This window comes from Haliotis asinina, chromosome 4, assembly GCF_037392515.1.
Source record: "Haliotis asinina isolate JCU_RB_2024 chromosome 4, JCU_Hal_asi_v2, whole genome shotgun sequence".
NCBI lineage: Eukaryota > Metazoa > Mollusca > Gastropoda > Lepetellida > Haliotidae > Haliotis > Haliotis asinina.
The window spans coordinates 52,021,818-52,041,122 of NC_090283.1; the positions used below are offsets into that span (position 1 = coordinate 52,021,818).

General features: G+C 38.3%; 1 protein-coding gene across 3 annotated transcripts in view; it reads right to left on the reverse strand.

Annotated features, from left to right (window-relative positions):
• LOC137281661 (guanine nucleotide exchange factor DBS-like) overlaps positions 1 to 17,169 on the reverse strand; it is a 149,258-nt gene extending 132,089 nt beyond the window's left edge. For 2 of the 3 annotated variants that reach the window (XM_067813045.1, XM_067813046.1), the window contains exon 1: positions 4,361 to 5,966. In XM_067813045.1, the coding sequence (XP_067669146.1) occupies positions 4,361 to 4,736 (376 nt within the window). In that variant the 5' untranslated portion in view covers positions 4,737 to 5,966. Of the gene's footprint in view, positions 1 to 4,360; positions 5,967 to 17,046 lie in introns of those variants that run through there. The other variant, XM_067813047.1, reaches the window with a different exon arrangement.
• Between the last annotated feature and the right edge of the window lie 2,136 nt (positions 17,170 to 19,305).

Genomic DNA, 19,305 nt, shown 5'->3' on the forward strand with positions numbered 1-19,305 from the left:
CAAGTCTAGTGTGGGATATGTGCAGTATATGACTACACCCTGTATAAATTCAGCAGGATATGGTGCCTCATCACGTGACTTCAAGCCTGGAGTACACAAATCAACTTCAGAGTTTTAATTCAGTATACAACAAACCCTGCACCACTGAACCCGAGGAAATTTGGGCTTGCTTCATTTAGGACTTTGGCGTTGCAGGAAGAGCTCGGCACTTGGGACATAATGTGGTTCAGGGACTGTGAGACAGTCTAGTAGGGCCAGGCAGAAACGGAGAATAATGTGGTTCAGGGACTGTGAGACAGTCTAGTAGGGCCAGGCAGTAACGGAGAATAATGTGGTTCAGGGACTGTGAGACAGTCTAGGAAGGCAAGGCAGTAGGGAGAATAATGTGGTTCAGGGACTGTGAGACAGTCTTGGAGGGCAAGGCAGTAACAGAGAATAATGTGGTTCAGGGACTGTGAGACAGGCAGTAACGGAGAATAATGTTGTTCAGAGACTGTGAGACAGTCTAGTAGGGCCAGGCAGTAACGGAGAATAACGTGGTTCAGAGACTGTGAGACAGTCTAGGAGGGCAAGGCAGTAACGGAGAATAACGTGGTAGAGGGACTGTCAGACAGTCTAGGAGGGCAAGGCAGTAATGGAAAATAATGTGGTTCAGACACTGTGAGACAGTCTAGGATGGGAAGGCAGTAACGGAGAATAATGTGGTTCAGGGACTGTCAGACAGACTAGGAGGGCCAGGCAGCAGAGAAAATAATGTGGTTCAGGGACTGTGAGACAGGCTTGAGATAGCATCTCTTCATCAATCAAATGGTCTATTTTTAAGATAAGAGATAGAAAATCTAATATTGTGCTACACTCTACCTAGAGACAGTGATATCTGGCAGGTATTGTTTGCTTTCAAGCCCTAGTAAACCTTGCTGATTAAGATATGCTTGACTTTATTGAATTCTGTCTGTTGTCATAGCAACACTCACAAACACACAGAATGTAATCATGAATATGTCACACCTGGCATCCAACACAGTTAATGTACAAATTATAGAAAGAAATAAGGAAGCTTGCATTCAGTGTAAAAGGTTTCTGTAATGGGTCTTTTGGAATCATTCATTGGATATTTTTACAGGCTTTTTACAAATCATCAGGAGGTGACGAATCACATTGACAAATTCTAAAGAAGAAATCTGTTTCTTACATGAAGTCTTGCTGTTTTGAACTGGCAAACTTATGAGCAAGTGAGTTTAGTTTCAGGCAGCGCTCAGCAATATTCCAGTCTGTAAATAATCGAGTCTGGACCAGACAATCCAGTAATGAACAGCATGAGCATTTATCTGCACCGATGACATGTGTCAACCAAGTCAGCAAGCCTGACCACCAGATCCAATCAGTCGCCTTTTACGACAAGAATAGTCGCCTTTTACAGCAAGCATGGGCTGCTGAAGACCTATTCTACCCCGGATCTTCACGATTTGCAAAATTTATGAGAGTAGTGAGAGGAGTCAGTTATGATTTTAATAATATTCAAACAATATCATGCCTGGGGAGGGAAGAAATGGGCATCACACATTGTACCTGTGTGGGGAATCAAACGTGGCCATTTGGCATGACGTGCAAATGCTCTTACAACTAGGGTAACCAATTGGCCAATTCATACTTGTATTGTAACAGTGAGTGAGTGAGTTTAGTTTTATGCCACTTTTAGCAATATTCCATCAAAATCAAGACCCTGGGTACACCATAAAATTGGGTTCAACCCAGGTCCCCGGCACAACTCCTTACCAACTACACTACCCCACCATCTCCTGATGGGAGTACTTGCTGTTTGATCTTCATACAACGATAATTGTTCGGATATCAAAACAATGCTATGTATGTAACTTTGTATTTGGACACCAAGTCTTCAGTTCTGGTTCCTGTTCAAGATAAGTTGCAAGTAGAATGGGGATCTAGTGACAAGATTCTGCACAGTACAGTTTGTACCTTAGTCAGCTCATACATTACTGGGTGGTGGGTTAGCCTCGTGGTTGAAGTGTTTGCTTGTAATAGCAAAGAGTAGAGTTCAAATCCCGTTCCATGTGTGAAGCCCATTTGCCAACTGTCAATTGAGGGAATACTGCTATGTCCAGACCAGTTTATATTTCTTGTTCTATTGCTTTTTGCCCTCTAAACATCTAGAGGATTTGACTTTTATCACTTCAGTTCATTGTAAGTGATGAGACTCCATGATTTAGTCATCCCAAGGCCAGGGCTGTTGTCTCAATAGACACTTTCATAATTTTCAGAATTTGGTCTTCAGAAACATTTGATTCATAAGACTAGGAGATAAAGTTCCTTGTTATGTATGGTCTAACTACAACATAATGCCATTCATACATGGGAATATTTAGATATTCGATATTGCATAATCTTCAATCCTCATTATAATGCCATCAGCATACAGAAATACTCCATTATAATGCCATCAGTATACAGAGAAACTTCATTATAATGCCATCAGTATACAGAGAAACTTCATTATAATGTCATCAGTATTCAGAGATTGATCATTATAATACCATCTGTTTACACAGACACTTCCCTATAATGTCATCAGCATACAGAGTTATATCATTATAATGTCATCAGCATGCAGAGTTATATCATTATAATGCCATCAGCATACAGAAATACTCCATTATAATGCCATCAGTATACAGAGAAACTTCATTATAATGTCATCAGTATACAGAGATATCATTATGATCCCAATGGTATACAGAGATATATCATTATAATCCCATCAGTATTCAGAGATATATCATTATAATGCCATCTGTTTAATCAGCAATATCTACATTATAATGCCATCTGTTCAATCAGCAATATCTACATTATAATGCTCTCTGTTTAATAAACAACATCTACATTATAATGCTCTCTGTTTAATCAGCAATATCTACATTATAATGCTATCTGTTTAATCAGCAATATCTACATTATAATGCCATCTGTTTAATCAGCAATATCTACATTATAATGCTCTCTGTTTAATCAGCAATATCTATATTATAATGCCATCTGTTTAATCAGCAATATCTACATTATAATGCCATCTGTTTAATCAGCAATATCTACAGTATAATGTCGTCTGTTTAATCAGCAATATCTACATTATAATGCCATCTATATACAAAGACACTAAATCGTTTTCACAATGCCAACTGCATACAGTACAGTTCATTCTAAGATGCTTCGGTTAAAGATCAAAGGCGCAGACAATACTTTATCAGACGATAATGTGCACTTTTAGCATTACGTCACAAGGTGTTGACGTCACTGAGCCATTCCAGTCTGCCCCCTTGTAATCGATTTTTTTTGCATCCTGTTTTTTTCGTCGCATCCCGTTTCTTGATTTGCAGTTGCAACACACATCACTGGTGGAAACATTACGTTTATGTTTTCCAAAGGATAAAATGTCTCAAAATTTTACAAAGACACGGTAATGTTTACATTCCCACAATGCAATCATGGAATGTTGCATGACTAGTCAGCTTCAGCTAAATGTACTGTTCTAAACTTCCGTTGGTAGTAGAAATGAGACGGTCATATTGCATTGTGTGGTTTTAAAGAATCACAGGTGTAATTAAAATTATCTAGAGAAGATATTTAGCCCAAACATAGACCGTCATCAAACTGTTTATCATTTGTTTTTCAAGTAGTGTTTGTCTTAACGTAGGGGGCTGACATGTCAACAGAACAGCATGTCAGTTAGCCCTGTGCGAGGATACTTAATTTAGGTCACAGACACCGTCGTTTATTTTCTGTCATAGATTAATCGAAATTAGGCTGAGAAATTATTAAATACGGCATCTTAGAAAAGAAATACAGTTCGTTCTACCACCATGTATAGTGTAATAAAGCACACTTTCGCCCTGAACTACTATATCGTTAAAGCATGAGGACACTTGCTTTAATGATATAATAGTTCAGGTCGAAAGTATGCTTTATTACACTATACATGGTGGTAGAACGAACTGTATGTTGTAATTATGGAGCCATCTGTTTTACAATTGGATCCTTCATTATAATGCTGTCTATATACAAGGATACTTCATTATATTCCAATCTGTTATACACAGATTATATACAGACACTTCATTATAATGCCATCTCTATGGCAGTATTGCGCTACGTCAGTGTATCAGTAATACCGAGCAGACCTGAGTAAGACTGACATGTTGAACACCTTGGTGTTCATCAACACAAAATGTGCTCTACAGTGCCATATTCTATATCTCAAACCAAACTCCAACACTATCAGATCATTATCGCCATTACGGATTGCCCAAACTACGTCTAGCCAATGAACAATCACCATACTTACTGGTATTCTTCCATTGTATAGGTTTCTCAATGTCCAGTGTGTCATCATCTTCAGTTAACCACGCCCACTCACTAATCCTGCGACTTTCAGCAATGATGCCTTTTTGTCGCAAAATGGAATTATGACTAGAACAGGCACCTTCGCCCTCTTTATCCGGACTCTCAGTGTTTGTGGACGTACAATCCGATGTCGTGGAATATGCAGAACTTCCTGTCCACCCAGATAAAGAGGAATCACCTGACTCCAGACTCAAACGCCGGTCCAAGAAAGACGTTCGAGACTTGAAGTTTTCCACAAATTTTGCAATTTCATCTTCGATTTCATGAAAACCAGGAGAAAGGGGAGGTAATTCAGGACTAGATACGGAGGAGGACATTATTGATTCATATAAAATATTCAAAAAGGGCGAAGGTTAGAAATAAATTGCATATCTTTCAGCAGTCATAAAAGTAATTGCATAAGATTTGTACCCGCTACATATTCATTGCATCCCCAAAAATATAATGAAATTAAGAAGAGTGTAAAATAAAATTTCTTTTCAGAAATTATCTAGTCTAATATCTAATATATCTACAGCTAATTATGAAAATCATTGAAAACTCCAATGAATGAAAGGTATACTCTACTGTTAGAACATTCAGAACAGTGTCACACAATGACTGGATGAATCAACATGTATGTTTTGATCATTAATTATGCATCATGATGGAAAACAGAATCCGAAGAGAATCTCAAATCAGATAATGAAGTCACATGTCTTCTGCAAGATTTTCTCTTGGAATCCTGGATGGAAATGACTGTAGCTATCCAAAGCACATGTGTTGTGCTACATGAATATTTCCATGGCAACAGATGAACAACTCCTCAATTCTAAAACGTGAAATTTTCACAAGTAAAGTCATATTCCAAATAGCAGTCCCGCAAGCAGGGAATTGATTTCCAGGAAGAGTTACAAAATGAAGACGCTGTCGATCTTCAGCGAGAGAATTCGGAGGTAGATTGTGACATAAAACTCCTATAAACAATGATATAAGGCGGTAGAGCGCAGAAAACTGCAATGTCACACGGCCATGAACACTTAGTACTCTTGAACACAGCTTTTGTCGCAAGCTAGGACGAATTCAATGCATCCTCACTGGTTCTGATACATTAAACATGAGAATGGTTCCACTTGAAATGCCAATTCTAATATTCCTGTTTCATGCCATTGCTGCCTACAACCAAACTCTTGACACAGATACTACTGTAGTGACAACTAATTCCAATGCAATATCAACACCGACAGCCTCGTCCCAACAACTACCGATGTTTAAATATTGACAGAGCACTTGAGTTGCATCATGAAATACATCCACTAATTGCTGGAACGGTTTCAAATCGGCTGTAGTTACAATTCATCAAAATACAACACATGCTCCACAACAGGCTCGGTGAAACTGCACAAACCCCTTGATGCATAGATTTACAGCTGCCAAGCTTCAAAACTGATTAATAATGAAATAACGATGCAATCCCTCTGAGCATCAGTTCGACACAAGAAAGAAGACGCTTATTTTTTCCTGCTCGGTATGGAGGCTGTGAGATGGAGAAGAGCCAGTTGGGCTCTGTGGCCTCGTTGCAATGTGGAACTGGAGTTATTGATCAGAGATCGGTTCCAACATAGCATTTTCAGCCAAGGCATCAGCACTGTACATCCCAGGACAATTGGAGTAACACGACCCACTATTTAGGCTAATGTATACAAGTGTTTTGGTGACCTCAATACAAATGATCAGGTCCATTCTTTGAGGAAATGAAGCTCACTGTTTTGGGGGAACGAGGAAAGGGGGAGACAAGGTTTGGAGGGAGGGCCATAGAGTCTAACAGGGAAAGGGATGACGGAAAATACAATCCTTTATCCTCTTAGATAGGAAAATGACAGCAATTGATGTGAAAATAATTAGTTATACAATACTGACCATAAAGAAATACTGTGTAAAGTTAATATTAGAAAATTACATATTCTTTGCTGACATAATTTATAAATGATTATAAAGCTTTGGAACAAGCATGAAACAAAAGGCCATGCCTTCGACTGATATTGATTTCAGACTAAATATTTAATCACTTTCTTCAGTGTGGATTTGTTTCTCTTTGTATTCAGAAGTTGACATATAATTCGCATTGACAAATAATCAATTTCTCAAAGTTGGGAAAATTCTTTAGTGGCAAATCAATTTTAAGTGAAAAGATATTGAAAATCTCACCCAAGTGTCTACTGATATCAAATATATCAACAGGAGTTATGTTTCTACCTTTATTAACGAGTGTTGATATATTTCATATCAGTAGACATGCAGGTGAGATTCTATTTATCATCTAAAATCATTCTTCATTAGTTTTCAGTGAAAAATCTCTATCTCTGAAAACAGCGCTACCATTAGATTTGCAGTGCAGGGATGTCATCAAGTTCATAACGTCATAGCATTAGGGCACTGTGCAAAATCTACTGTCCAAGCAATATCTCTTAGGAGATATCTTCTGATCTCACACAAGCGATACCTCCTGTAGAACACAGGTTTGGATGATAAATTGAGTTTCGTGTTTCAAAGTGAAATTCTTAGTGTTACATGAAACAAAAATAAGCTTCCTAATTTTTTTCCAAGTGTCATATCAACTATTCTAAAACATTTTCTAATTACTTCAAAATTCAACCATCTGTGTAGAATAAATAAACATACAAAAAAATAAAGATTAAAAGACATGGCAAAACCCATTCAACATCTATAAGAGATGTCCCCTAAAAGTAGAGTTGATTTGTGCAATTTGTGCAAGTAGGTCCAATTTTGACAAGGCATTTTTTATCTTTCAATAATATACAAAAACTGACCATAACTTGTCAAGGCATATATTCAAACAGAATAAGAAATCTGATTATTCCTCTCAAAAGCTGAGTAGGAGGTATATAGTTTTAGATTTATTTAACTTCCTTTTTTTAATTAGCTTTTGAGAACGATCCATGATTCATCAATGGCAACACTGGCCTTTACTAAATTGATTTTGAAGAGTGAAACTGCGTACAGTGTAGTGTATTTTGTTTTTATTGGTTTGACTTTGCAAAATGGGCATGCAGATTTCGTTCAGGGTCTACAGATTTTCAAGCCAGCAGGAAGCAGTAGGCCCTGATGGTCACCTGTAAAGTATTGCAAACACTGTCCCCCACCCTCCACAAGTGTAAGAAATTGTGCTGACCCCGCCTCTCATACCCACACCCTCTCCCAGCATTCACACACACACACCCCAAAACACATCTCACCAGGGCAAAATGGCTGAATGAAAACAACAACACCAACAACATACACACCAAAACATCATTACCAACTAGCCATTAATTAAAAATGGTCCCCTACACTGCCAGCATGTACTGAAACAAAACTGTATATTCCCCAAGGAGTTGAGAAAAAAGTTAACTGGAATGCATCAATCCAATGGTTTGAGAACATATTAATCTGTGCAGAAACCAAAATATCTGGATGACTGAAGAGTATATATTAATACATTTACAGAATAAGGAAAAATTGTAACAGCCTAAAAACAAACAAGCTGATATTTCACACAATTGAGGAAACATATCTAACATACCTTTCCTGGTTGAGAAATGACTATCAATGTCATATTGGACAAAGGTCATGACCTGGTTATCTTGACGACATCATCATCATCACCATCATCATCATCATCATCATCATCATCATCATCATCATCATCATCACCACCACCACCACCACCACCACCACCACCACCTGTTAACCTCTCTCAATACGTTTCATTTCTAAAATTAAGTACATGCAACCACATTGTTAATTTTATATAATCCAGCATGTATTCATGACATCTTCAACTTATACAACCCTGACTCTTCAACAGGAGTCAAAGAGAGCTAGAGTTTGGTTTCAAGGGTCAATGCGACCTTAACAAATGGCAAAAAAAAAAGTTTTCGAAAGCAAATAGCTTTATATTTAGAACCTGGAACTTCTCAACAGCATGACCTTGAGCTTTCTTCCATTATGTTAACAGGTAATTTATAAATGCGTTTTCGGTTGTCTGAAATCTGTTTCCGCAATATTGAAATCTGGCTTGACGGCATGGAATTCCTCAATTTATCTCTGTAAATAATTACCACATACAGGCAAGCTAATTTTGTTATATTCTCACTAGTGGTGACAAGATGAAACACACAAGTGTAATTGAAAGTCAGATTCCAGAATTAATAAAGTGCAACTTCTACCCTAGTGATTACAGAATTGTTTGACAATTCCATCAAACAGTTATCAGAAAACAAATCAATTGTTTGAATCAATTTAACTGGGCAGAGTGTGAAGCAAAAAAATCCAAGCCACAGAATGTTTTGGAGTAAGTAGACCGTGTCCTGCATGAAACAGGGTTGTAAATTGATTAAAAACTTTATAAAATGTGATAGTTATTTCTGTAAACAAGCACAAAAAGTATTCTATGTAACACAGTGGCAGTGTTTGAGTGAGAGAGTATGGTTTCATGTAGTTATTAATATTCCAGCAATATCATGGTGGGGGTCACCAGAAATTGTCTTCTCATATTGTACCCATGTGGGGAATCAAACTTGTTCAGCATGATGAACAAATCACGAGCTATGTCTCAGAGAGACAGTGTGGAGATTTTCAGCTACCTTCCGCAATATTCTTGAACCATCCATCTAGAGGACACCAAAAATTTGTTCCCTCTTGAACAGAATCAAGCAGAATCAAGCCCAGACCTTTTGTTGTGACAATCCAACACTTTAATCACTGTGCTACATAGAATAGCATACATCAATCATGTACCTTTTACACCTGACAGGGTGAAGGTAGCCCAGTGGTTAAAGTGTTCACTTGTCACACCAAAGACCTAGATTTGATACCACACATAGTTACAACATGTGAAACCTCTTTTTGTGTCCCCTGCTGTATTATTGCCAAAAGTGGCAAGAAACTGATGTCCCTCAGTAGCCCATTCTTGGAAGCTATTTTGACCAGCCAATTCACTGACTGATAATCACAGTTTCACATGGATTGTGGAAGTGACACTACATACCGGCTTTGGTTTTAGGACAGTTTACCAATATTCTAACATTATCACGATGCAGAACACCAGAAATTGGCCTCACACATTGCGTCCATGAAGGGAATCAAACCCAAGTCTTTAGCATGATGAGCAAACGCTATAACCACTAGGCTAGCGCACCGCCCCTGACTAAGAATACAAAGAACATCATAACCATGGCAACAGTATTTCAATAAAACGAATAAGTTTACCTACAGACCTCTACGACCAGCCATGCCAAGTCTGAGATTGTAGGTCTTGTAGAATACAATTGTTCCAGAAAGTAAAGAAATCATTTACTTCACTTCAGGGTGCTTAAAAGGAAAATGACATATGCAGAACCAAAGAATTTTCAAGGTCGTTGTTGGCACTGGTACCACACATACATGGGCGGATCCAGGAATTTCAAAAGGGGAAGGTTCAGGGGTGTTTAAATTCATGTCACCTATCTGATCATTGAACAGATCACTGCACCTACCCCAACCTATTTACAGTACAGCCCTAACATGAATTAATGCATAAAACAACATTCACTTACTTTTGAAATTTAGGCTAACCCCATGTCATCTCACCTTATTCTAATCAAAACAGAGCAGTGGTGTAGCCTAGTCTTTAAGGCATTGGCTCGTCCTGGCGAAGACCTGGGTTCAAATCCCTACATGGAAAAAATGTATGAAGACCGGTTTTGGTGTCTCATGATGTCATGATGTTGCTAGAATATTGCTAAAAGCGGAATAAAACCAAAACTCAGTCAGTCCTATCCAAACATGTATTTTATTTTACTGTGATAACTATCTTGGACATGATGCATGTACAGACAGAGTTTCCTTTGTCCATCCCTTGTGTGTCCTTGACAGCTTGACCTCTGTCTTGTTGACAGCCAAAAGATCATGGATTCTGTTAGCATGTGTAGCCGTGTGTTTAATGGTTCGGCTCTGGGCTGCTGCTCAAGACGACACAAGGCAATGGTGGTGAAGATGAAGATTTATTAAATGGAGAATGAAGCTGTTGCTGAGTCAAGTTCTTAAAAACGAAATGGTGCTTCCACCTCAGCAACAGCAAGTGAAGTGAGGTGGGAAACAGGTGGCCAAAGGAAGTCAGGACAGAGGGCACAATGGCCAATAAGAACATAGGTAGCACATCAAAGGAAGTCTTTGATGTGTCCTATTAATAGAAAGGGAAACTCCCAAAGAATGGGTTACCTGGCTAAAAATAGAAAGGAAGTGAAGGGAAATCCTTGTTGACAAGGCTCCAGAAACAGAAGAAAAAGGTGAAGATGTACAGAGGTGGCATTCAACAGCAAGACACAGACAACATGGAACAAATGAACATTGAACAGATAATGATGTCTATGAAATGTGATTAATAATTTTTATGAATTATGCTGTGAAAAATACAGTATTAATAACATACTGCTACACATGCAAGACACTGGGTCATGAGCGTTTCCAGCTCATAGTATTTCAATGCCGATACCGCCCTGCTTCAAGAACTAATTTAAACTGGGTTCCACCTCCCTTTATGCGAATGTGAGACGGGGACCAGCTTACCACCGGAACCAGTTTTCCAGTGACCAAAGCATTTAAAAAAAACAGTTCTGTTTCAAATTCACAGTGCGACCATCAAATATGACTTCTACAGACCAGAACAAGAGTTACAGTTGTTGACATTTGAAACTGAGAGAAGGTTAGATCAGAAATTTGTTATTCATGCAAGAATTATCAGCTCCTTACTGTCAACTGACACCATTTGAAAAGGTATGAAATATTGCCTGTCACTGGAAGTACGAGGGTCTGGCAAAGTGTGTGATCTACTTATTGAGTGAGTGAGTGACTGAGTTTAGTTTTACGCCGCACTCAGCAATATTACAGTTATATGGCGGCGGTCTGTAAATAATCGAGTCTGGACCAGACAATCCAGTGATCAACAACATGAGCATCGATTGGGAACCGATGACATGTGTCAACCAAGTCAGCGAGTCTGACCACCCGATCCCGTTAGTCGCCTCTTACGACAAGCTGATTCGCCTTTTATGGCAAGCATGGGTTGCTGAAGGCCTACTCTACCCCGGGACCTTCACGAGTCGATCTACTTATTATAGGGACCTGTGAAGGCCCAGGGTAGAATAGGCATTCAGCAACCCATGCTTGCCATAACAGGCGATTATGCTTATCGTAGGAGGCAACTAAAGGGGTCAGGTGGTCAGGTTCACTGATTTGGTTGACACATGTCATCAGTTCCCAATTGCACAGATCGATGCTCATGTTGTTGATCAGACCGCCGTCATATAGCCAGAATATTGCTGCATGTGGCGTAAAACTAAACTCACTCACTCACTCACTCACTCACTCACTCACTCACTCACTCACTCACTCACTCACTCACTCACTCACTCACTCACTCACTCACTCACTCACTACAGGCCCAATGAGACAGGCCCAATGTAACAGGATAACTGAAGTCCCTGTCATCATTATATTTTGTATATGAAAACAAACATGAACACAACACACATCGAAATTGACTAACATATAAATATAGTTGTAAGTATTAAGTTTCAATTTTATGCACGCCTTCCGACTCAGGTTTAATTTTCATGGCCAGTCCTGATAGATCCGGGTTTCAGGAGCATGTAGACTGGACCAGCTGCATATGTGTACTGTACAGCTGCACAACTAAGCAAACTAGCTGCACATAAATAAAATGTCAGAAAGCATGGTATCAACACACACACCCCCCCAATTTTGTAAGTAATATTTTCACTGCAAAATAGCTTAGGAACAGTTCCAAATTACTTTCCAAATTATCCAATAATCTTTTGTGACAATTATTGGGTTTTTTTTGTGAAGTACATGTCACACTATGAAAGTGTTTAAAGTCCAGAATAGTCCTGTCTATTTTACTCATTAATTCAAAATTGTTGGGTATTCCTGCTTTAACATCTTGCAAGTATTATATGTATCTGAGTATAGCATAAGTATAAATGTTCTAAAAGGATTCGACCCGCGGTAGAATAGGCCTTCAGCAACCCATGCTTGCCATAAAAGGCGACTATGCTACCACTCACTCACTCACTCACTCACTCACTCACTCACTCACTCACTCACTCACTCACTCACTCACTCACTCACTCACTCACTCACTGATTCGAAAACCTTGAAACCTTGACAGGAACTGTCACAATATGCCAATATTGATGTGTCAATGACTGAATTTATGAAGAAAAAACAAAAAGGACAAGGTTGACAGCTTTCATGAAATGATGAATGTCTACAGCTGTCGACGGTGTTGGTGTATGTATCGACACATTCCGCAATGGCTTGTTGAATACCAATGAAGGTCCGGGTTAGCCTTCAGTAACTCATGCTTGTCGACTAACGGCTTAGGCGACTAAAGAGGTCAGGTGGTCAGGCTCTCTGAATTGGTTGACACATGTCATCTGTTCCCATTTGCACAGATCAATGCTCATGCAGTTGGTCAGTGGATTGTCTGGTCCAGACTTGATTATTTACAGACTGCCACCATATAGCTGGAATATTGCTGAGTGCAGCATAAAACTAAACTCACTCACTCATTCTAAAAGGATTTAGTGCAAGTTTATTGGTAAACAAGGTTGTACAGTTTTAAAATGTGTAATCTGGAGGAGGATTTACATCAAGTTTCTGTTTTTGATACAGTTTGTAACTGTCAAATCAACAACAACTGCCAAAACATCAAGCTATAAGAACTGTCAAGTCAACAAGAATTGTCAATACAGTGAATGTTTAAGCTAGTCTAGAAGTGTCAGAAGTATTTTAAATATGTCAAGAAACTAGAACGAGTGAGTACAGAACTAACGGTGCATTGTTTTTTTCAGTTACAACAGTTAATTGCCTGTCTGTTCACATTTCTTCAGGTGTGAAAGGGTGAGTGAGGGAGTGAGTTTATTTTTATGCCACACTCAGCAATATTCTAGCACTATGGCGATGATCTGTAAACAATTGAGTCTGGAACACACAATCCAGTGACCAACAGCATGAGCATCGAGCTACATAAGTGGAATATGATGAGGTGTCAACCACATCAGCGTGTTGGACCACACGTTCCTGTTAATCACCTCTTACAACGAGCATGGGTTGCTGAAGACGAATTCTAACCTGGGGCAGTGGTCTATAAATTCTCCAGTCTGGACCACACAATCCAGTGATCAACAGCATGACCATAGACCTATGCTATCAGGATGTGAAGACATGTCAACCAGGTCAGAGTGTCTGACCACACGATCCTAATAGTTGCCTCTTACAACGAGCATGGGTTGCTGAAGACCAATTGTAACCTGGATTTTTGTAGTTTCGTACAAAATAAGATGCCTCCTGTATTTAAAATCTCAGGAAGAAAATCTAATATTTATTTATATGGTGGCTTCATAGCTGCAAGCTGTTGTGAAAGGTCAGACACCAAATACACAATCACAATCATCCAATCATATGTTTCCCAATAACACTGAAAATGCATTTGATTGGACTCCTAAGTACTTGAACAAACAATTTCTTCACCTGAAGTGCCGGCATAGTAATTACATAAATATTCAAATTGATCTGGAAATCTATAAATTGCAAAATTATTATTCACACATGATGTGAATATATACTTGATAAAAGCCTGCTCTAACATCCATTATCTAGCCTCATGTAAGAATGTCGAGTTTTGATTGGTCCACGTGACTCTGACAAAATACCATGTACATCCATCACGATCTGCGAGCGGGAGTATAAAAGTCGTGTACTCTCACTACGAAAGTCATATCACCCCGCTACGCCTCGGTGATGACGCAAAGTGAGAAAAGCATGCATCTACAAGCCTTTGGTAACGTGCTGTGCATTGAGGTCAAACAATCAGCTGGTGTCAACATGGCAGCAAGTCGATTCAATGCGTGTTGTTTTGATTTGATTTAGTGAAAACATTCAGCTAGATAAATGCGTTATCACATCATGTCTCGGGAAATACAGGGTTTTATCAGTCCTGAGTAAGGTTGTATTCCCCGAGCCGGTGATAGTATGACTTTGCTACTGGGTAAGCAATAGAGATGATGGATGACTCCCAAAGATTAGCGATGTGTCGAAACCCAATTTTGACCAATTCCCATTACTCATAACATTTCTAACATTTAACAATGAACATTTGTCCACAGAAACTTCCTTGTAATCTTTGACTTTGGTCTTAGGCCATAATGTCCTTAAGTTTGATTTGTTATCATTACTGGACACCAGGTACATGATGATCAAATAATCAAGTCAGTACAAGACAATCAAGTTATACTGTGAGATGTAAGTCTAGGTAAACTTAGGCTCTATATTATTTATTACACGCTATTCCGAGTGTAACAAACCCTAGCAGAAGTTCAGCTAACCTTTGAGCCACCTATAGCCATCCAATTAAATGCAAGACGGTCGAATGGATTTGACCAATCAGACAACGACTACAGTTTAGGGTTAAGCAGGACAGCATACAGTTTCCGTCTGTACTCTGGGCCAGAGCCCTTTCAAAGTTTCAATGAATAAAACTGTCTGTCACTAATTTCTTCACCTTAAACCCCTTAAATTAAGGGTTTTTAATCCCCCAGATGCCTTAATGCTGCAAACAATATCTCCTAATTAATTTCATATTATCAAAGTGGTTATCTATAACAAATCTGAGTTTTAAAATAATGCATGTTATCAGGTTGTCTAACCCTGCATCTGAAAACTAATTTTGTTCTATGGTTTGTCTGATTCCTTAAATAAAACCCACAAACTCAGGTGTGGTATTAACACACCTAGATACAAACACAGGTCAAATGGGATTCAAACCTGTCATTACTAATTTCTGGCTCTCTAAGGGGCATAACTCCTCTGCTTTGGGCTCACTGCCTCAATCATTCTTCTGTCCTCTTTTAACTACTGACTATAAACTGATAGGTGTATATATTTGATCATATGCTAGACAAAACAAGTTAGTGATACTTACATTTTTATAACTGATATTTTATGAGTGTGTCAGTGAATAAATGCATCATTATTCATAAATTTCAAAATTTACAAATATACCTAACTATTTTTGTCTAGTATACAGTATACACCCTGGATCTCAACCTCCTGAATATTGAATCTTCTACATATCTCGAACCTAATCTCCGGTCCCAACCTCTTCTTATATATTTATCCTTAGTTTTCTATCTGTAACTCGCAGTTCTGGACACACATACACATGATATCTCAAACCTGAAAATTAGTCAAGATCACCAAACAATATAAATTTTGTATCTCAGTCTCGAACTGTATTTACCAAAACACAAATTTTGTAGCCATACTCAATTTTCATTTTATATGACACTCACTTACATGTGATCGATATGGCTGCTGAAGTGATGTAAAATGATGTGCTCCTTATTACAGGTACATGTAACAAGTTTTACACATAATTTTTGTTTTAACTATGCATCATGTGTATAATGATTATGATAATTATGATGATTACTGCAAAACATAAAAAAAAAGTGAAACTAGAGATTTTTTTGTTTTCTGGACTGCTGTTTACAAGTTCAATGTATATGCAGTGGTATGTACACAATGTGCATTTATAAAGTGTATTTCAATCTCGAATTACACGATATCTCAAACCTGTCTTGATGGTCCCTTGAGGTTCGAGATCCAGGGAGTTTTCTCTATGTACCCTCTTACCACACATTCATGGACCTTTAACTGTTAACATACACTTTTGTCTTGAAAAATAAAATGTCTGCGATTTTTTTAAACAAATTTGGATGAAATCTAATGATGGACTGACTGTAGTATTACAATATTTTCTGTGGTAGCATTGAACACTGAGGAATGACACATACTGGCAATCACATGCTATTTTCCTGGCACAAAGTATACTCAATTTATACATAACAGCTGTCATACTCTGCACTGAAAACATACAGAAAACCTGAAAAGTAAAGACAGTTGTTGAAAGTAGTCACCACTGATTATAACCAGTTATAAGATACCTGCAATTTTTTTGTCAATGAATTGGAAATCAAAATAAAATAAAACCCACGATGCTTCTAGAATATAAACAACTTTCATCTTCAAATCAAAACAATATGGTATTATTATATAAGGCCACACCTCGGACCAGTGCCTTTAAGGAAATTATGCAATTAGCACTTTACGCACTTACAGATCTTATTAACACCAGACTGAGAAGGTAAACCCGTTTACTGTATGTTTATATATTTACACATAGGGTAATTAGCGGTAAGAGGACAGGTGGGCGTATGGTGGATCGTTCTAATCTACCTGTAAATTGAGGCTGTCTTGTATCGGGGTCGGCCACTCGGTAGCTGTTTAACAGGGCAGTGTGCTCCTATTCTAGACGACATACAATGGTTTGTGTAGGTAGCAAGCTACGCCCAGCGATGATTCAAAATAGTTTCGGATGTTTGAAATCTGACACATGTTCTCAGCTGAGAGCTGATGTCATTGAAGTCTTGGAGAAGGTTTATTGACATTCGCGTGTGAGGCTGAAATAAGCTAAAATATGGATCTAATCAAACGAACAAAGAGTAAACATAGTTTTATACTTACATCAATGAGTGTTCTGCTTTGTACTCTGGTGTGAAGGTTAGGGTATCCCAAAATGAGTCACACGGTATGTTCCGAGCGAAAGTAGTGATATGGCACTTCCTCAAACTTCGCCAATCACATTTCACTATACCTGTCGACAGGTGAAAAAAACTCAAGGGACGTAACTCTATCAACAGGTGCGCAGTAGGTACTGTTATGCGTAGCGTCGGACCGCTATGTAATGATCAAACTGCTTGTTGTGGGCCAAAATTGTTCAGACCAGGGCCCGAAACATGAGTAACCATCAGCGGTGACTGACACTGAATTATTTTCTAACGGTATTAATTGTTATAAGACATTTATTTGTTAACATAGTTTCCTTGGATTCAGTGTGAGTCATAGGATTCATGCTTCAACTTGATTTTATTTACACATTTTGTTAGAAATTACAATTATCGCGACCATATAGATTTTATGAATGAGTATGGTATCTGACTGCTTTTTCTAATGAAAAGTATAGTCTCGTTTTAATGAAATGATTAATTTAGGGCCCGATAATCTATTACAGGCGGGTAGAGGTTAGATAACAGCTATATACCGAGGGACATAAATAAACAAATAAGGTAACGCATGAAAGTACAGGTACGTTTTTCTTTTCTTTATTTTTATTACAAATGCTCTATATTGCACTGTGACTGTAAATCGGAGAATGCATGAAACACAGCGACTAACTAATGTACCCATATTTGTTTCTTTTAATATATAAATCATTACGTACATGGCTTCTGTGTGTGATTTGTTAACGAGTTTGTTCTAGCAAACTTCCTGGGATATGTGGGTAATATTTCTTAGTGTGGTGTGTAGGGTCAATGTGCTTTGTGAAGTCGATATTACTATAATATTATGAAAAAAAACCATTAAAACACTTTAACATATATTCTTTACGACGATTGTTGTACTTCTTGATTATCGTGAATCATACATAAATTATTAGATTGTGTATGACATAGAGTTATTAATAACTGGGTTGAAAAAAATGTGCGCATGGGCAAATATTACGTCATCCACAGACCTATGAATGCGTGTGCGTCATCTGAAGTCGTTATGCAGGCATGACATCACACTAGAAACAATGTCACATCTGATGATCCTTGACGTCATTCGACAATTATGGATTTCAAACCCAGCGGTCATGATCAGTGATCTTAGGGCTGCTCAAAGGATTAGGAACAAATCGGGTTGAAAATGTTACACTCGGAAAACCCATGCAAATTTAGAAAATGTGGCAAGTCTAGTATATAGATTTCGTAAGCTGAAAATGAAGAAAGTCTCAGGGCTCCATTTCATTATATTATTATTTTCTTATTCATTTATTTTTTTAATTTGAACTTTTCCAGTAAATATGTTCATTTCAGAGTTAGTCTGGCGTCATATAGATTTTGTAAGAATTCAAAATTCCCCTTTGCTCAGCACATTCAAGAATGCTGATGTTCATTTCTGAAAATCAGTATTACACGCATACTCGTATGGTACGCATTGTTCAATCGAATTTGTTTAATGTCCCCTGCTACAAACAGTTATTCTGAACGAAAATAACACCACTTGACTCATTTCTCTGTGTAACCAGTTGCCGAGGATGAAGAACGCATTGGCTATACGCCTTGAAACTCAAATACTCAGTCAACTTCTCGAACCATCTTTGTTGTCGTTATTTGTTCAAAGAATAATGTGAACAGCAACCTGTGGCCAGTATCCCTGCAGTAACGTCACAGCGCAGAGAAGCCGTCACTCCCTCGACCCCTGGTAACCCTATGGCGAGAGTCTCGGTCGGTAGACGTGGCTAGCGACAGGACGACAGCTGTGAGCAGTCGGATTGTATCGACACTGTCCGTGACATGCCAACATGTGTTATGCCGTGGTGTTACTGACACTCGTTACAGAGAATCCGAATGCGAGAAGAGAAAACGTGTTAACGGCTACTTGTCTCTTTCAAAGGAATATTTGAGTATAATTTTGAGGGGTAGTTTATCAGGTTTATAAGGTTTTAGGTTGTGTTTTGTCATTATTTCTCAGATATCAACCAGATAACGCCATTGATACGTGTTTGTCTTGAAACCTAGGTGGTGGTAATCTTCGAAAAAAACCCAACAGAACACAATTGTCTCAAAGCTATTTGGGGCGTATGCATGGAACATATTTTGCCACATGTCATGATTACGCCATTGCATGACGAGAGATACATAAAGAATACTAAACTATGTCCCATGTAATACCATGTTT